At 43.6% G+C, this 16486-nt stretch overlaps 1 protein-coding gene across 3 annotated transcripts in view; it reads left to right on the top strand.

The window, feature by feature from the left end:
* PDE6C (phosphodiesterase 6C) overlaps positions 1 to 16486 on the top strand; it is a 119560-nt gene that overhangs the window by 45105 nt on the left and 57969 nt on the right. For all 3 annotated transcript variants that reach the window (XM_073555832.1, XM_073555833.1, XM_073555834.1), the window contains 4 exons: positions 189 to 338; positions 2011 to 2154; positions 2235 to 2300; positions 3379 to 3525. In XM_073555832.1, the coding sequence (XP_073411933.1) occupies positions 189 to 338; positions 2011 to 2154; positions 2235 to 2300; positions 3379 to 3525 (507 nt within the window). The remainder of the gene's footprint in view (positions 1 to 188; positions 339 to 2010; positions 2155 to 2234; positions 2301 to 3378; positions 3526 to 16486) is intronic.

Raw genomic sequence — 16486 nt, 5'->3', positions numbered from 1 at the left:
ATTTATTCCAATTCTGATTAATTGTACAAAATTATATTTTACCATTATTCCGATGCAGGTTTAGAGGGTAAGTAATCTTATAGATGTAATCACATGCATTATTCTATCAGAGTCTATTCTTTCTGTAGAGATCTATCATATTTCTACTGCTGGAACAATAAAAGGATGATTTAACTTTGTCTTTCTAGAAAGGGGAGGTGGATGAGAGCGGATGGACTATTAAAAATGTCCTGTCCCTGCCCATTGTGAACAAAAAGGAAGAGATTGTGGGTGTAGCGACTTTCTACAACAGGAAGGATGGGAGACCATTTGATGAGTATGACGAGCAAATCACTGAAGTAAGGACTTAACTGTGTGAATATTCAACAGCAAAAGTATATATATATATATATATATATATATACACATACAAACATACATATATATGTTTTGTTATACACGTTTATTTCCTTTCTGTTTACTGGAACAACACAACAAAAAAAAAACAGAGGAAAAAAAAGACAAATTGGACATCATTTCATGCAAAACCCCAGAAATGGGCTGGACAAAATTGTTGACACCTTTCCAAAATTGTGGGTTAACAACTTTGTTTCAAGCTTCAAATTCACCTGTGGCAAGTAACAGTTGTGATCAATAAGAAAATCACACCTGAACCCAGATAAAAAGGGGAGAAGTTGACTCAATCTTTGCATTGTGCATCTGTGTGGGCTACACTAAGTATGGAGAAACAGAAAGAGGCGAAGAGAACTGTTTGACCCCTGGTACCCCAGTCTGCCACTGAATGTATATATTTATCAACAAGAAAAGTGGTGAATCACAGGGGAAGGAAGGAGAGTAAGTTGTAGCGGTCACAGTGGACCATATGTATTTAATATGTATCTAGATGGTTGTCTAATCATCAAAAATCGGTAAAATGGCAAAGTGTTTGGAAAAATAAGAAATTTTGCAACTTACCTCTTACTAAAAATCCTCCATGTTCCCAAGGGCTAAGATATTTTCAATTCTATTGTGTACTGCTCGTTGTCTCCGTTAACAACGACCTCTGCAGTTTATCAGCGATGGACGATTTCCTAGGCGAAGAGAGCAGCTCTTACAAGCTTCTTGCTGTCAAGCAAGAAAAAAAGGAAAGACAACAGGTGCAATAGGGTCTGAAAGAAGTTGAAACAGGAAACAGGGAGTCAAAAGCAGTTATGCTCACCTGGGAGGTTGTGAATTCACAACCCCTGTATAAGTATCAAAAAGGCTACAGCAAACCCACCATGTGAAGAAAATGGTGAGGCTAGAGATGAGTGGGTTAAAATCTGAGGGTCAAAGATCAGCAGGAGATGTGAAATGAGGAAATGCGGTTTATTAGTTGATGCTTTTCGAAGTCACACTTTTTCATGAGGCCAAACTACAATCTGTACCACTATTGATTAAAGGTATGCTGGAATGAGATGCATCGACTTCATTAAGAGGTGTGCACTTTTTAATGAATGTGATGCACCTTTCCGCTACCATGAGCCACCGCAAGAAATGTCCATGCTCGGATGCCTCTGGCTAAGTGAGAGAAGCATGCCAGGACTAGCGTAAAAAAACGCCAGGAATCATAAAATTACGACTTTGGAGAACATTTTTATGACATCTCATACAGTTTTACGTCAGAATTCTGGTGTAAATTGATAGATGTTTAGGACCTTAGCATATTGTTCTGGTTATTTACTGCATACTAGACACCTGCCCAGATGAGACCAAAATGTTTTGATGGTGGCCCTGGCTGAAACCCTACTGAGGACCCAGTGATTGATATACGACCATCATGTAATGCTTATTTATATCTAGTGACAACACAACTCGGGAGACATTGTACAATTTCATATCAGAATGTACAAGTCCATCAGAAAGAAGAACTGTAAATTCTTGACTGGCCAACATACGATTTAAATAAGTTTCTACTGTCTAGGAAACACTTGGGACTGTCTGACATATTTGTCTTGTGTCATAGCACTGACCACATCTTTCCTATTCCAGACCCTGACCCAGTTTCTAGGATGGTCAGTTCTGAACACTGATACTTATGACAAAATGAATAAGCTTGAAAACAGAAAGGACATTGCCCAGGAGATGTTGATGAACCAGATGAAGTGCACGCCTAGAGAACTCCAGAGCATTCTGGTAAAGGTCTTCAAGGCTGTTCTCTACTTAAGATCAAGACTAAAATATGAGGTCTAACCAAAGCAATGTTTCTATTTTAGAAATCGAAAGAAAAGTTAAATAAGAATGTAGACGACTGTGAGCAGAAGGACTTGGTGAAGATATTGGTAAGATTCTTGGAGGGACATAAATGTAGATTGTATACAATTATCAGTTCAAGTTATGAAACATAAGTACAAGAAAAAGATAAGAAAAAAAATCAAGGTCTTCCAATTAGATAAGTCAAGGAAATGTAGGAAAATCTGCAACCATGCTGCTCCACTGGAGCTAAGCTGCAGTACTTGAGAATGGCCACTACATGGTGTATGGAGCTGTGGTGATATGGCTCTGTGTACTTACACCCGGCTCAGAATATGCTAACAACTGATTGGTGGGGATGCCTGGTGTTGAACCCCAGCTGATTTATGGCTAGGCAAGCAATATTAAAGTCATAGGCAACCCTTTCAATAGATAGAGCACTCCCTTTAATACTGTCATTTTTTAGCCAGAGGAAAAAGACATTACAAGGATAAGCCCACACAAATTTAAATGTTACACATAAGGTCCATTAGCGTTTTCATGGAAATTGTGTAAAGTTTAATTTTTCCTTTGGTGGTGATGCAAAGAAATATTGCGCTTGTTCTTAGATTTCCCTAGAAGATGCAGCCATCGAACACCTTAATCTAATATTGATGAACCATCCCACAAAAAAGTACTAATCCAAAGAGGATAACCCCTTTAAATGTTAATAGATTCACTTTAAAGTGATATCAAAGTAGAAAATATTAAGTATTAAACTATCAATATTGAATGGGTCTTCCAAGGCTATGATATTAATGACATATCCTTAGGATAGGTAATGGATGGCAGATAGGAGGAGATCCAACAGTCAAAAGCCCCGCCGATCAACATGTTGGCAGGTCACAGCCCCTTGAAACTGGAAAACCACAGCTCCATACACTGTGTAGTGGCCGTTCTCAGGTACTACAGCTCAGCTCCTATTGATGTAAATACAACACAAATATTCTGCGTCATCTCCACAGTATATTACTTTAATGCCTATGTAGACATTTTATGTGCTGTTCTATAAAATGGCCTATAAAAGCATAGACACGCCTTTTGAAAACAAATCCATAAGTTAAGGAAAGTCTTCGACCCGACTAATAGGATCCATCTGCTCACAAGTGTTTACCTTCTTTTGAACAGAAAGAAGAGCTGCCAGACCCGGCGGCGCTGGAACTTTACGAATTCCGCTTTAGTGACCTGCCAGTGTCCGAGCACGATCTCATCAAGAGCGGCATTCGGCTGTTTGTAGAACTAAATGCTGTTGAAAAATTTAAGGTGCCGGCAGAGGTAAATGGCCTGACTTACATAGTGATTTCCTTATTGTATAGCTATTTTATTTGCATTGTTTATATGAAACCTTAAACATGAGTATACTAATATTAATCTCTCCCTCCTAATCCCGACTGTCAATCCGCTGAACTCAAAATTCAGAAAAAAATTTACACTAGTGAAGAGCAAACGTGCTCTGACAAGGTATTATCCGAGCATGCTCGAGTGCTAATAGAGCATCTTCGGCGTGCCGGTGCTCCAATACTATGTTCGGGTCGCCACAGCTGCATGACTCCCGTCTGTTCGACAGCCACAGCATATGCATGGATTGCCTATTAAACAGGCTATCCATGCATGTGTTGTGGCTGTTGAACAGACGGGAGTCATGCAGTTGCAGGGACTCGAACATAGTATTCGACCACGCTGGAGATGCTGTATTAGCACTTGAGCATGCTCAAATAATACCTTATTTGAGCATGCTCGCTTGTCACTACTTTACACATTTACATAAATATTTCTGTGAGGTTACTCTAAATAATTTTTATTCTTTGAATCTTTCCTCGTAACCAAGATCATCCTTGCCCCTTATCCATTTTGTTGCGGTTCTTTGTACCTTTTCTAGCTCCAGAGCATCTTTTCTATGACCTGCATATTCCAGATGAGGTCACACTAACTAGGTCACAATAGTTGTAGTATTACGTCTCTGTCCCATAAGGCCATACTTATTTAATATATTACAATTTCCTGCAGGCCTCAGCAGCCACTGATTGACATTGCATGCTGTTATTTAGTCTGTGATCAACAAGTACATCCAGATCCTTCTCTACCAGTGACTTTCCTTATTTTCATTTCTACATGGAAACACGAGAAGCAATGGATTGAAACTGAAAGGGAGGAGATACAGATATTAGATATTAGAAAAAACTTATTGACAGTGAGAGTGATCAATGAGTAGAACAGGCTGCAACGAGAGGTGGTGAGTTCTACTTCAATGGAAGTCTTCAAACAGGCTTGGACAGACATCTGTCTGAGATGGTTTAGTGAATCCTGCGCTTCACTGAGTAGGGGGTTGGACACGATGATCGTGGAGGTCCCATCCAACTCTAACATTCTATGATTCTATTCCTCCTAGAACATACACTGCTCAAAAAATAAAGGGAACACTAAAATATCACATCCTAGATATCACTGAATTAAATATTCTAGTTTCAAATCTTTATTACATAGTGGAATGCGTTGAGAACAATAAAATGTACAAATAATCAATATACAGTAAATCAAAATCAATATTCCATGGAGGTCTGGATTTGGAATGATAATCAAAATCAAAGTGGAAAATCAAATTACAGGCTGATCCAAATTCAGTGGAAATGATTAAAGACAAGGAAATGATGCTCAGTAGTGTGTGTGGCCTCCACGTGCCTCCCTACAACACCTGGGCATGCCCCTGATGAGGTGGTGGATGTTCTCCTGAGGGTTCTCCTCCTAAACCTGGATTAAGTATTAATCAACTCCTGGACAGTCTGTGGTGGATGGAACGAGACATGATGTTCAAAATGTGATTGATTGGTCAGGGTAATAGGCAGTCCAGTCGATAGCATCAATGCCTTCATCAGGCAAGATCTGCTGACACACTTCAGTCTCATGAGTCCTAACATTGTCATGCACCAGAAGGAATCCAGGGCCCACTGCACCTGCATATGGTTTCACAATGGGTCTCAGGATATCATTGCAATACCTAATGGCAGCCAGGGTACGTCTGGCTAGCACATGGAGGGCTGTGCGACCCTCCAAAGAAATGCATCCCGACTCCATTACTGACCCACTGCCAAACCTGTTCATCTGTGAAGAGCACAGGGTGCCAATATCGAATCTGTCTTGGTGTTCTCTGGCAAACGCCAATCGCCCTGTACGGTGTTGGACTGTAAGCAAAACACCCACTTGTGGACGTTGGGTCATCAAATCACCTTCAAGGACTCTGTTTCTGACAATTTGAGCAGACACATGGATATTAGTGGTCTGCTGGAGGTCATTTTGCAGGGCTCGCACTGCTCCTTCTGTTCCTTCTTGCACAAAGGAGAAGGTAGCAGTCTTGCTGCTGGGTTGTTGCCCTTCTACGGCTCCCTCCATATCTCCTGGTGTACTGGCCTGTCTCCTGGTATATGCTCCAAGCTCTTGACACTGTGCTGACAGACACAGCTACTGCCACAATGAATGAGCTGCACTAACTGAGCAACTTCTGTGGGTAGTACAGTAGACACCGCCTCATGCTACTATACATCAAGGGGTGAGAGCAATGACAAAATGCAAAAGTGACTAAAGCAACAGCCAAAAAGGATGAGAACAGAGAAATGGTCTGTGGTCACCCCCTGCAGAACCACTCCTTCTTAGGAGTTTTCTTGCTAATTGCCTATCATCTCTACCTGTTGTCTGTTCCTGTTATGATTGGGTCACCGAGGAGGAAAACAAGACCAAGCTAAGCCACAGAAAACCAGAGAGGTTGGTAACTAAGCGGATTGCTGACCCCTGATCCTATCCACACAACTAGCAGTAGCCGTGGAGCGTACCTACGATGATTCTAGATGCCTCGACACAGCCGGAGGACTAAATAAGCCTAAAGCAAGAAAAGGGGAAAACTAAATTGCCCCAGAGCAGACCCCAAATGAATAGGTAGCCCCCAAACATATATTGTCGGTGAGACAAGATGAAAACACAAACACAGGTAGGAAAATAGGCTGAGCAAACGATGGGGTCCACACTAACTAGAAAGGACAGGAAAGGAAAGACTCTGTCTGCAATCACGCCAAAAACCCTGCAAAAATGTCCAACACTTCTGATAGCAAAAAAAACCCTGAAGTCACTAGACTTCACCCACTATATCAGTACTCTGACATATTCTGAAAACAGAGCAAAAAGAGGCCAATCTAAAAAGGGACAAAAAGCAAACTGGCACAAACAGTAACATAAGAATGGAAATTCAGCACTGCCCTAGCCGGGGCTGGCTGACCACACAAAACTGAATAGACAAAACCAAATCAAATGTAAACAATAGCAAAGAACACTTATATTGAGAATGCAGGGACTGAACTGGAAACTAAGACCTCAGGAGGCAGGAAAAATCACAAGCAGGGAAAGAGGGAGTCGGCTGTCTTAAATCCAGTCAGAGACTCCAGATGTCCAATTGTCATCCTCATTATCAGTTGGCAGGTCTCTGCTAATTAGATCAGCTTCATTACCTTCTGCAACCACCAGAAAGAGCCCGGAAAGAGAACTCACGACTCCTCTGTCAATACAACCAGCTCCACCACCCTCGCCAGCAACCAGAGGTAGACCAGAAAGTGAATTCACAACAGTACCCCCCCTTGAGGAGGGGTCACCGAACCCTCATCCAAGCCACCAGGCCGATCAGGATGGACCCGGTGAAAAGCACAAACCAATCTATCGGCATGAATGTCAGAAGCAGAGACCCAAGAATTATCCTCCTGGCCATAACCCTTCCATTTGACCAAGTACTGGAGTCTCCGTTTAGCCAAACGAGAATACAATATTTTCTCTACCTCATATTCCACATTGCCTTTAACCAATACAGGGTCAGGAGGTGCCGCCATAGGAACTACTGGCTCAACAAACCTCTTCAACAGAGATTTATGAAACACGTTATGGATCTTAAACGTAACTGGAAGAGCCAATCGAAAAGAAACAGGATTAAGAATCTGCAAAATCTTATAAGGTCCAATAAATCTTGGCTTGAACTTTGGAGACACCACCTTCATAGAAATTTTCTTTGACGACAACCGAACCATATCACCCACTTTAAACCAAGGACCAATGGTCCTATGCCGGTTGGAAAACCGCTGGGCCTTTTCCTGAGAGAAAAACAACTTATCCACCACTTGGTCCCAAATCTGCAGCATTCGCTCCACTCCTTGGCAGGCTGAAGATTCCACTTGCCCTGAAGAAAATCGAGGCGACATCAAAGTGGCGGAACTAGCTCTATTGTTTAGCGTGAATTCGGCCAAGGGCAAAAATGATACCCAGTCATCTTGATCAGCAGATATAAAACATCTCAAATAGGACTCCAAAGTCTGGTTTGTTCTCTCAGTCTGCCCATTGGTCTGAGGATGAAACGCAGAGGAGAAAGATAACTGAATTCCCAGATTGGAACAAAAAGCTTTCCAGAATCTGGAAACAAACTGGACTCCTCTGTCCGACACAATGTTCTCAGGAATCCCATGCAACCGAACCACCTGTTGTAAAAACAAGGGCACCAACTCTGAAGAAGATGGCAACTTTGGGAGTGGTACAAGATGGACCATCTTAGAAAATTTATCACAAATCACCCAGATAACAGTCAGTCATTCTCTGAGAGACAAGAAGATCAGAAATAAAATCCATTGAGATATGGGTCCATGGCCTCTTGTGCACCGTCAGGGGCATCAGCAACCCACTAGAACGAGAACAGGGCTTAGACCGAGAACAAGTCCCACAGGACTGCACAAAATTCCTGACATCACAAGATAAGGCAGGCCACCAAAAAGACCGACTCACCAAATCTCTGGTACCAAAAATACCTGGATGACCAGTCAATGCGGAGCAATGAACTTCAGACATCACTCTCTTCCTCCACTGGTCAGGAACATACAATTTTCCCATAGGACAATGCTCAGGTTTGTCCTCTTGAAATTCCTCCAGGGCGTGTCTCAAATCGGGCGAGATAGCAGAAAGAACTACCCCCTCACCTAGGATGGTAGTAGGCTCGGTCACAATAAGAGACTCAGCAAAGAAACTCCTAGAAAGGGCGTCTGCCTTAACATTCTTAGTGCCCAGAAGAAAAGAGACCACAAAATTAAAACGCGTGAAAAACAAGGCCCACCTAGCCTGTCTAGGATTCAAGCGTTTGGCCGATTCAAGATAAATCAAATTCTTGTGGTCGGTGAGGACCACAATTTGATGTCTAGCTCCCTCCAAGCAATGTCTCCACTCTTTAAATGCCCATTTCATGGCCAACAATTCCCGATTCCCCACGTCATAGTTACGTTCAGATGGGGAGAATTTTCGAGAAAAGAAGGCACAGGGATTCATTTTAGAAGTCACAGGATCTTTTTGGAACCAAACAGCTCCTGCACCAATCTCAGAAGCATCTACCTCCACCTGAAATGGAAGTGAGACATCAGGTTGCCGTAGAACCGGAGCAGAAGTGAATCTCCGCTTAAGCTCCTGAAATGCCGAGACAGCCTCTGGAGACCAATTCAGCACATCAGCACCCTTCTCGGTCAGATCAGTCAGTGGTTTGACAATACCAGAAAAATTACCTATAAATTTACGATAAAAATTAGCAAAACCCAGAAGCTTCTGGAGAGCCTTCAAAGAAGTGGGCTGAACCCAATCATAAATGGCCTGTACCTTGGCCGGGTCCATTTCAATAGCCGATGGAGACAAAATAAATCCCAAAAATGAAATCCTCTGTACACCAAAGAGGCATTTCCATCCCATAACATACAGGGAATTTTCCCTCAAAATCCGTAACACAGTTCGGACATGTTCCACATGAGAATCTCAATCACTGGAAAAGATCAAAATATCATCCAGATAGATGAACAAAAACTTATCCACAAAGTCCCGGAAAATATCATTCATAAAGGATTGGAAGACAGAAGGGGCATTAGTGAGCCCAAAAGGCATCACCAGGTACTCAAAATGTCCCTCCAGAGTATTAAACGCCGTCTTCCATTCATCCCCGTGCTTGATGCGAATAAGATTATACGCCCCCCTGAGGTCAAGCTTGGTAAAACAGCAGGCACTTTTAACTCTGGAAAATAAATCAGAAATCAGGGGTAACAGGTACTGATATTTAAGCGTAATTTTGTTGAGGGAACGATAGTCAATACAAGGCCTTAATGAACCATCTTTCTTGGTCACAAAAGAAAACCCAGCACCTAAGGGTGAAGAGGATGGTCTAATATGACCCTTCTCCAACGACTCCTTGATATAAGATCGCATAGTATGATGTTCAGGTCCGGATAAGTTGAAAAGCCGACCCTTGGGAAATTTACACCCGGGCATCAACTCAATTGCACAGTCATAACTCCTATGAGGAGGCAGGGATGCAGACTTACTCTCACTAAATACATCAGAAAAATCAGCCAAATAATCAGGAATATCATGAGACTGAGGAGAGGTTGAGAAAACAGGAGTGTCACTAAGAACACACTGACAACCAACTCACCACAGACACAGATTTCCAATCCAAAACTGGATTATGAGTTTGTAACCAGGGAAAACCCAGAACAATAGTATCATACAAATTGTGCAGCACCAAAAATGTACAATTTTCTTGGTGTTCAGGGGCGACCCGCATTATCACCTGGGTCCAAAACTGTGGTTTAGTCTCTGCCAGAGGAGTAGCATCAATACCCCTCAAAGGAATAGGCCTCCGCAGAGGTATCATGGGAAAACCACAACGTTTAGCAAAGTCCAAATCCATCAGATTCAAAGCTGCTCCTGAATCTACAAAAGCCTTAGCGGAAAATGTGGATAAGGAGCAGATCAGAGTAATTGCCAAAAGGAACTAAGGTTGTACACTGCCCACAGCAAATGTGTGTGCAAAACGTTTCTCTTGTTTAGGGCAGACAGAAATAGCATGAGAGGAGTCTCCACAGAAAAAACACAGCTTATTACGCCTTCTAAACTCCTGACATTGCGCCCTAGACAAAACCTTATCACATTGCATGGGTTCAGACGTTTGTTCAAAAGGCGGCAACGCCTCTCGTGTAGTTTTACGTTCACGTAAACGCCCATCAAATTGAATGACTAATGACATAGAATCATCAAGACCAGAGGGAACAGGAAATCCCACCATAACATATTTTACGGTTTATGATAAACCCTTCCGAAAAGAGAGCTGCCAAGGCACCATCATTCCATGTAGTAAGGACCACCCACTTTCAGAATTTTTGACAGTATAACTCTGCAGAATCCTGACCCGGGTTCAATGCCAATAGGGTTTTCTCAGCTTGATCAATAGCATTAGGTTCATCATACAGCAACCCCAAGGCTTGAAAAAATGCGTCCACATTAGTCAGAATAGGATTTTCAGGTTTCAGAGAAAAAGCCCAATCCGGGGGATCGCCGCGCAGCAAGGAGATGACAATTTTACCTGCTGCACAGAGCTCCCCGATGAGTTAGGCTTCAAGGCAAGAAATAATTTACAATTATTCTTAAAATTCAAAAATTTAGACCGATCCCCAGAGAACTCCCTGCACTTCAGCAGCGAGCTGCTCCACACGATTAGACAATTGCTTAATCTCCATTAGAAAAGAAATCCTCCCATGGCCCCAGAGAAAAAGGGGAAAAAAATAGATTAAAAAAAAAATAAATTCTGACACTTTTTTTTTACAATTCTTTCCTGTTTTTGAGTAGCCTAGAATCTGCGGTTTAGGCTGGTGATTCTGCTATGATTGGGTCACCGAGGAGGAAAACAAGACCAAGCTAAGCCACAGAAAACCAGAGAGGTTGGTAACTAAGCGGATTGCAGACCCCTGATCCTATCCACACAACTAGCAGTAGCCGTGGAGCGTACCTACGATGATTCTAGACACCTCGACACAGCCGGAGGACTAAATAAGCCTAAAGCAAGAAAAGGGGAAAACTAAACTGCCCCAGAGCAGACCCCCAAAGGAATAGATAGCCCCCCAAACATATATTGTCGGTGAGACAAGATGAAACCACAAACACAGGTAGGAAAATAGGCTGAGCAAATGATGGGGCCCACACTAACTAGAAAGTACAGGAAAGGAAAGACTCTGTCTGCAATCACGCCAAAAAACCCTGCAAAAATGTCCAACACTTATGATAGCAAAAAAAGCCCTGAAGTCACTAGACTTTACCCACTATATCAGCACTCTGGCATATTCTGAAAACAGAGCAAAAAGAGGCCAATCTAAAAAGGGACAAAAAGCAAACTGGCACAAACAGTAACATAAGAATGGAAATTCAGCACAGCCCCAGGCGGGGCTGGCTGACCACACAAAACTGAATAGACAAAACCAAATCAAATGTGAACAATAGCAAAGAACACTTATCTTGGGAATGCAGGGAGTGAACTGGAAACTAAGACCTCAGGAGGCAGGAAAAATCACCAGCAGGGATAGAGGGAGTCGGCTGTCTTAAATCCAGTCAGAGACTCCAGATGTCCAATCGTCGTCCTCAATATCAGGTGGCAGGTCTCTGCTAATTAGATGAGCTTCATTACCTCCTGCAACCACAAGAGGGAGCCCGGAAAGAGAACTCACGACTCCTCTGTCAATACAACCAGCTCCACCACCCTCGCCAGCAACCAGAGGTAGACCAGAAAGTGAATTCACAACATGTTCCTTTTGCACAACAGCAAGAGAAATTGAGTCACAATCAGTGTTGCCTCATAACTGGATAGGTTGAGTTTACAGAAGTCTCATTGATTTGCAGTTACATTGTGTTGTTTAAGTGTTCCCTTTATTTTTTGAGCAGTTTATAATGCCCACATATTGTTAATGCCCAAGTGCATAACTTTACATTTCTCTAGATTACTCTAACACAATGATCATGAACATTTTCTTGGATTCCTCACCAGTAATTTCATTGAAAAACATACCATACCAGTCCAGTTCTCCACAGTGGACAACTGAATTCGGCTTCACAGCATGTGTAGATAAGGTAGACTTTAAAGAGAACTTGCCAAGATGAACATGTCTGTAGTTTGAGCTGTCAGAAATATTATATAGAATGAAATAAGCTGACTGGGTTGATACATAGATTTGTTGGAAATTATATGGCAAAGCTTAGATTTTATTAATTTGAATTCTTACTATTTTTATTCTTAGAAGTCCAGTGGACGGTCCTATTCAGTCTTTGAGTGTAAGACCTCCCGCTGGACTCCTAAAAATAAAAAGAGAATGCTTTCAAATCAATGAAATTTAGGTTATATTAAATATTTTCTCATAAAAATAAATATCAATGCTAATGTCAACAGCTTGTCTACCTCTTTCTACTGAAATATTCACGAACACTCAGCCAAGTGGATCATCCGCCGGGGCAGTGAGGTACTCGGTACCAGGCCGGTATCTCAGAGGGAAGTGTCACAGTAGCAGTGACTCGGTCCGTGGCCCTGGGCGTCCATGTAAAAAGGGGTTAAAGCGTGGCTGGTTAAAGTTTATGAGTGGATGATACATGACGCCACCTGTGGTGCTTGGCAATAAAGGGGTTAAGCCGACGCTGCAAACAGATCCTCTGGGACAGATGGTGTGGTGCAGCAATGATGTTGTAGCCCTCCACAGGCAGGGCTGCAATCCCAGGGCAGAGTAGATGAAGAGTATAGGTGTTGAGGAAGAGGGTGTAGTGTCTGGCACAGAGATGTAGCAGTGCTGGAGAGTTTGCAGGAAGAAGGCAAGGACACAATAGGGTGCAGTTTCTTTTACCTTTACTTTGCTTGGTAAATGCAGTCCAGAATTACAGATTACAGATGGAACAGAGGCTGGCCGGCCTGGAAGCAACTTAGGAATCTCTCTATCAGATGGGTTGTGTAGTCTCCTCTCTAGCGCTTATCTTAGGTACTTGCAGTACTGTGTTACACTGAAGTTCCACTTGCTTGTTCTCATTTAGAACTCCCTCGTATGGCAGACAGCTGTAGCCTTCTTCTTCTTCTGGCTCACCCGTTGCTGTTGTGCCTCCGAGTCTTATATGGGAACAGAGCATTTACAGCTTCCTATTCCTCCGGTTTCTGCTGCAGGAACATCAGTATCTATACAACCTTGGAGACCGGGATCCAGATCATGCGCTATAGCTAGAAGTGAGCACTCAACTCTGCTCAATCTTCCAGCTCCTCTCCTCCACGTCCACAAACGTTGGCCTCCTCACACGAACTCCTAATTTCCCCTTCCTGGCCCCCAGAGAGTAGCTCTTTCCCCAGTTTTGGTTCAGAGCTCCCTCTGCTGGCCTGGAATGAGAACTGTGATGTGTATGTTGTGATTGACTGACAGAGAGACCCTTTCATTGCTTCCAAGGAAGGTAATGCCACTGTGGCGACCATACTCCTGGGGGCGCCACACAAGCTTCCTAAATTTTATGGAGAGGGCAAAAGAGATTTCTGTAATCCATGCAAGCAATCAACTGACAGATATCTCCTTTATGGCTGACTCTAAGACTTGAAGGAGTCGTCCCATGAAGGTAACTTATTTTTCTGGCTTCACAAACTACAGACAATCGACTCTTTTGAACTCGTATATAAAAATGAGAACCCCCAAGTGATCAATAAAAGCTGTTTAGACATTTTCTGTGCCGCAGCCAGAAATGATGAACTAGGGGCTTCAAAGCTAATAAAGGAGGGTCCTGACCAATAAGGCATGAGGACAGGTACTGTTTACTGTAGATGAAGCAATCTCTTTTAATGAAACTGATCCTTTTTAAGATAGGTCATCAATATCTGATCACCCTCTTTGTTCAGCTGGATGAAGGGGGCACATTTCATTTGAATGGGATTGAGCTACTCTGAACTAACACCAGACACAGCCATAACAAAATGTATAGCACTGTGCCACAGCAAATAATGAAGGTGACACGGCTCTCGCTGGAACACCACTGCCCCTTTATTTAGCCGATCTTCCAGAAGACAGGCTCCACATCAATATTACCATTCCTAATTATGTTTTGCTTCTTGGTTTAATTTTCACTAAATGATGATGGAGATGAAAATTTGCCAAAATCTATTCTAAAATGAATAGCTTCAGGACAGGGATCGGCAGCTCTGTGATGGAAAAAAAATCAGCTTTCTGCAAGACCTGAGATGTGGCTTTTCCCTGTGGGCCTTCTGCCCAATGTTATTAGACAAAGTCAAATGTGAAAGTTGGCATATATCAACCAGAAATAAAGGAAACTTGAAATTCTTAACAACTGCAAACAATATTTTATTCTTTGCATAAAAAAAATAAAAATTTGTTTAGAAAAATATCCATTTTGTGGCCAAACAAGGTGTTTTATAATCCAGATATCCAACAAACTTTTAACATCCACAGTTGGTAGGTAAGGATAAAGCCAGGACTGATGGAAGGAAGAAGAACTGCAGAGCCTTAAAAGTGACGTTAGAGATTAGTAAAATATGATTGCTTTCTCTCTGAAACAAGGTCACTTTTGGCCATGGGCGGTGTTTAGTGTTGTGGCTCAGCGCTAATCAGTAAATTGGAGCTGAGCTGGAATATCAACCGCAGAGCATGTTCTATATGACTGCAAAAAACCTTCTCGACTCATTGGCCGGGGTCACACTTGCGAGAAACTCGCAAGAGTCTCACGTCTCAATACTCGCCACTGCCGCCAGCGCTCAGATGCATAGAAATACATGTAGGAGGAAGGGCCCCCGCTGCGTGTCCAGGCCGGAACCAAGGGGACCGTCACCAAGGCTCCTAGGGGGTCTGTTCCGGGGGACAGAATTAGAGGATGGACAGTAGAGACTTCAAGAACGATTGGGGGAGGAGCTAATATAAAAGGGGCGGGCAACGCTAGCGAGGGTGAGTCAGCAGATCGGCAAAGGAGGAGCAGGAGACATCAAGCGCGCCAGATAGCAAGAGCCTCCAGCAGCCACCATAGAGGAAGAGAGCGGCAGGAGAGACGGGAGGGAGACTCGCTGAGGACCGCTGGGAGACGGGACTGAGCAGACAGACCAAAGAGCACCACTTCACTCCAGTCCGCGGCTGCGGCCTGTCCGCCGGCGGCCGTTGCTGCTCCACTCCAACTCGCGGATGCGGCCTCCTGCCCGCGGCCGTTGCCATTTCACTCCAGCCCGCGGCCTGCCCGTTGCTGCCCACAGCCGCCACCTCCCCGCTTCAGCCCGCAGCTGGGGCCTGCCCCTCGCCATCTGTGGGACTCCCAGCACAGCCCCAGCCTGTGCCAGCGGCCTTTCCTGCCGTCAGTCCGCATCACTGCGGCTCGTCCCTGCCCGGGGGGCTGCGGCCTCCATCCTCCCGCTAACAGGTGGTATCCTGCTGCCTCCGTGGGGGGTTACCCCGCCAAAGGACGCTCCTAGGGCCTGTTGTGCCCCCGCCTCACCTGGGCGTAGGAACGCACGAAGCCTCCGCCAGATCCTCAGCAGCTGGGCCCAGCGACTGCGACTCCGAAGCATCATCGGACAGCACGCCGTGGGACGTCTGGACGGCTAAGTGACGCATAGTAACTAAGGACCCGTAGTCGGCTATACCGCGGCCCTATAGTGACCGGCCTTCGCCGGGTTAGTCAAGTTCTCATTACCCGTGTTTCTTTGTGTTTGGTCCCTGCTAGGAAAATTGTTGTTATCTTGTTCGGTTGCTCAGGATATCCCTGTCGGCATCCATATATATAAAAGCCACCACCAAAAATTGCATCCATCTCGTGTCTCGTCACTGCATCCTGCGTACCTGCTGTACCTACATACATGCAGCCGCACACTTCGGTTCCTAGTGCCGGCAGCAGCGTCGGGTATTGAGACGCGATGCTCGTGCGAGTTTCTAGCAAGTGTGACCCTGACCATAGACTGAGAATCTATCCTGCACCAGTTATAAATTATAGCTGAAAGTTTCTTGCAGCGTATTAGTGCATCTCACTGGTCTATATTAGCATTCAAAATTATTCAACCCCCTTTGTAAAATAGGTTTATTATCAAAATTTCCCGACAAGAGTCTTGAACCCCCTTTTTGGTATGTCGATTTCTGATGCTTTTTTTTTTGCAGTTTTTGTTTTTGTCTCCCCTTCTTCAAAGAGCAATAATTTTTTGTATTTTTCTGTCAATATAGCCGGATAAGGACTTGTGAGACCATTGCTTCTAGTACATAGTCTACTGGAGAACGGAAAACAAATTCTAAGTGCATTGAAATAGCAAAATAAGTGCAATTCCACAAATTTTTTTTTATTTTTTAATTTACTATACGGTAAAACTGACCTGGCAATATAATTCTCCAGGTAAGCACGATTACGCTGATAC

Source organism: Dendrobates tinctorius, unplaced genomic scaffold (assembly GCF_039654945.1).
Source record: "Dendrobates tinctorius isolate UK_male_01 unplaced genomic scaffold, ASM3965494v1 ptg000230l, whole genome shotgun sequence".
Taxonomy (NCBI): Eukaryota; Metazoa; Chordata; class Amphibia; order Anura; family Dendrobatidae; genus Dendrobates; species Dendrobates tinctorius.
This window is presented reverse-complemented; position numbering and strand designations above follow the sequence as displayed.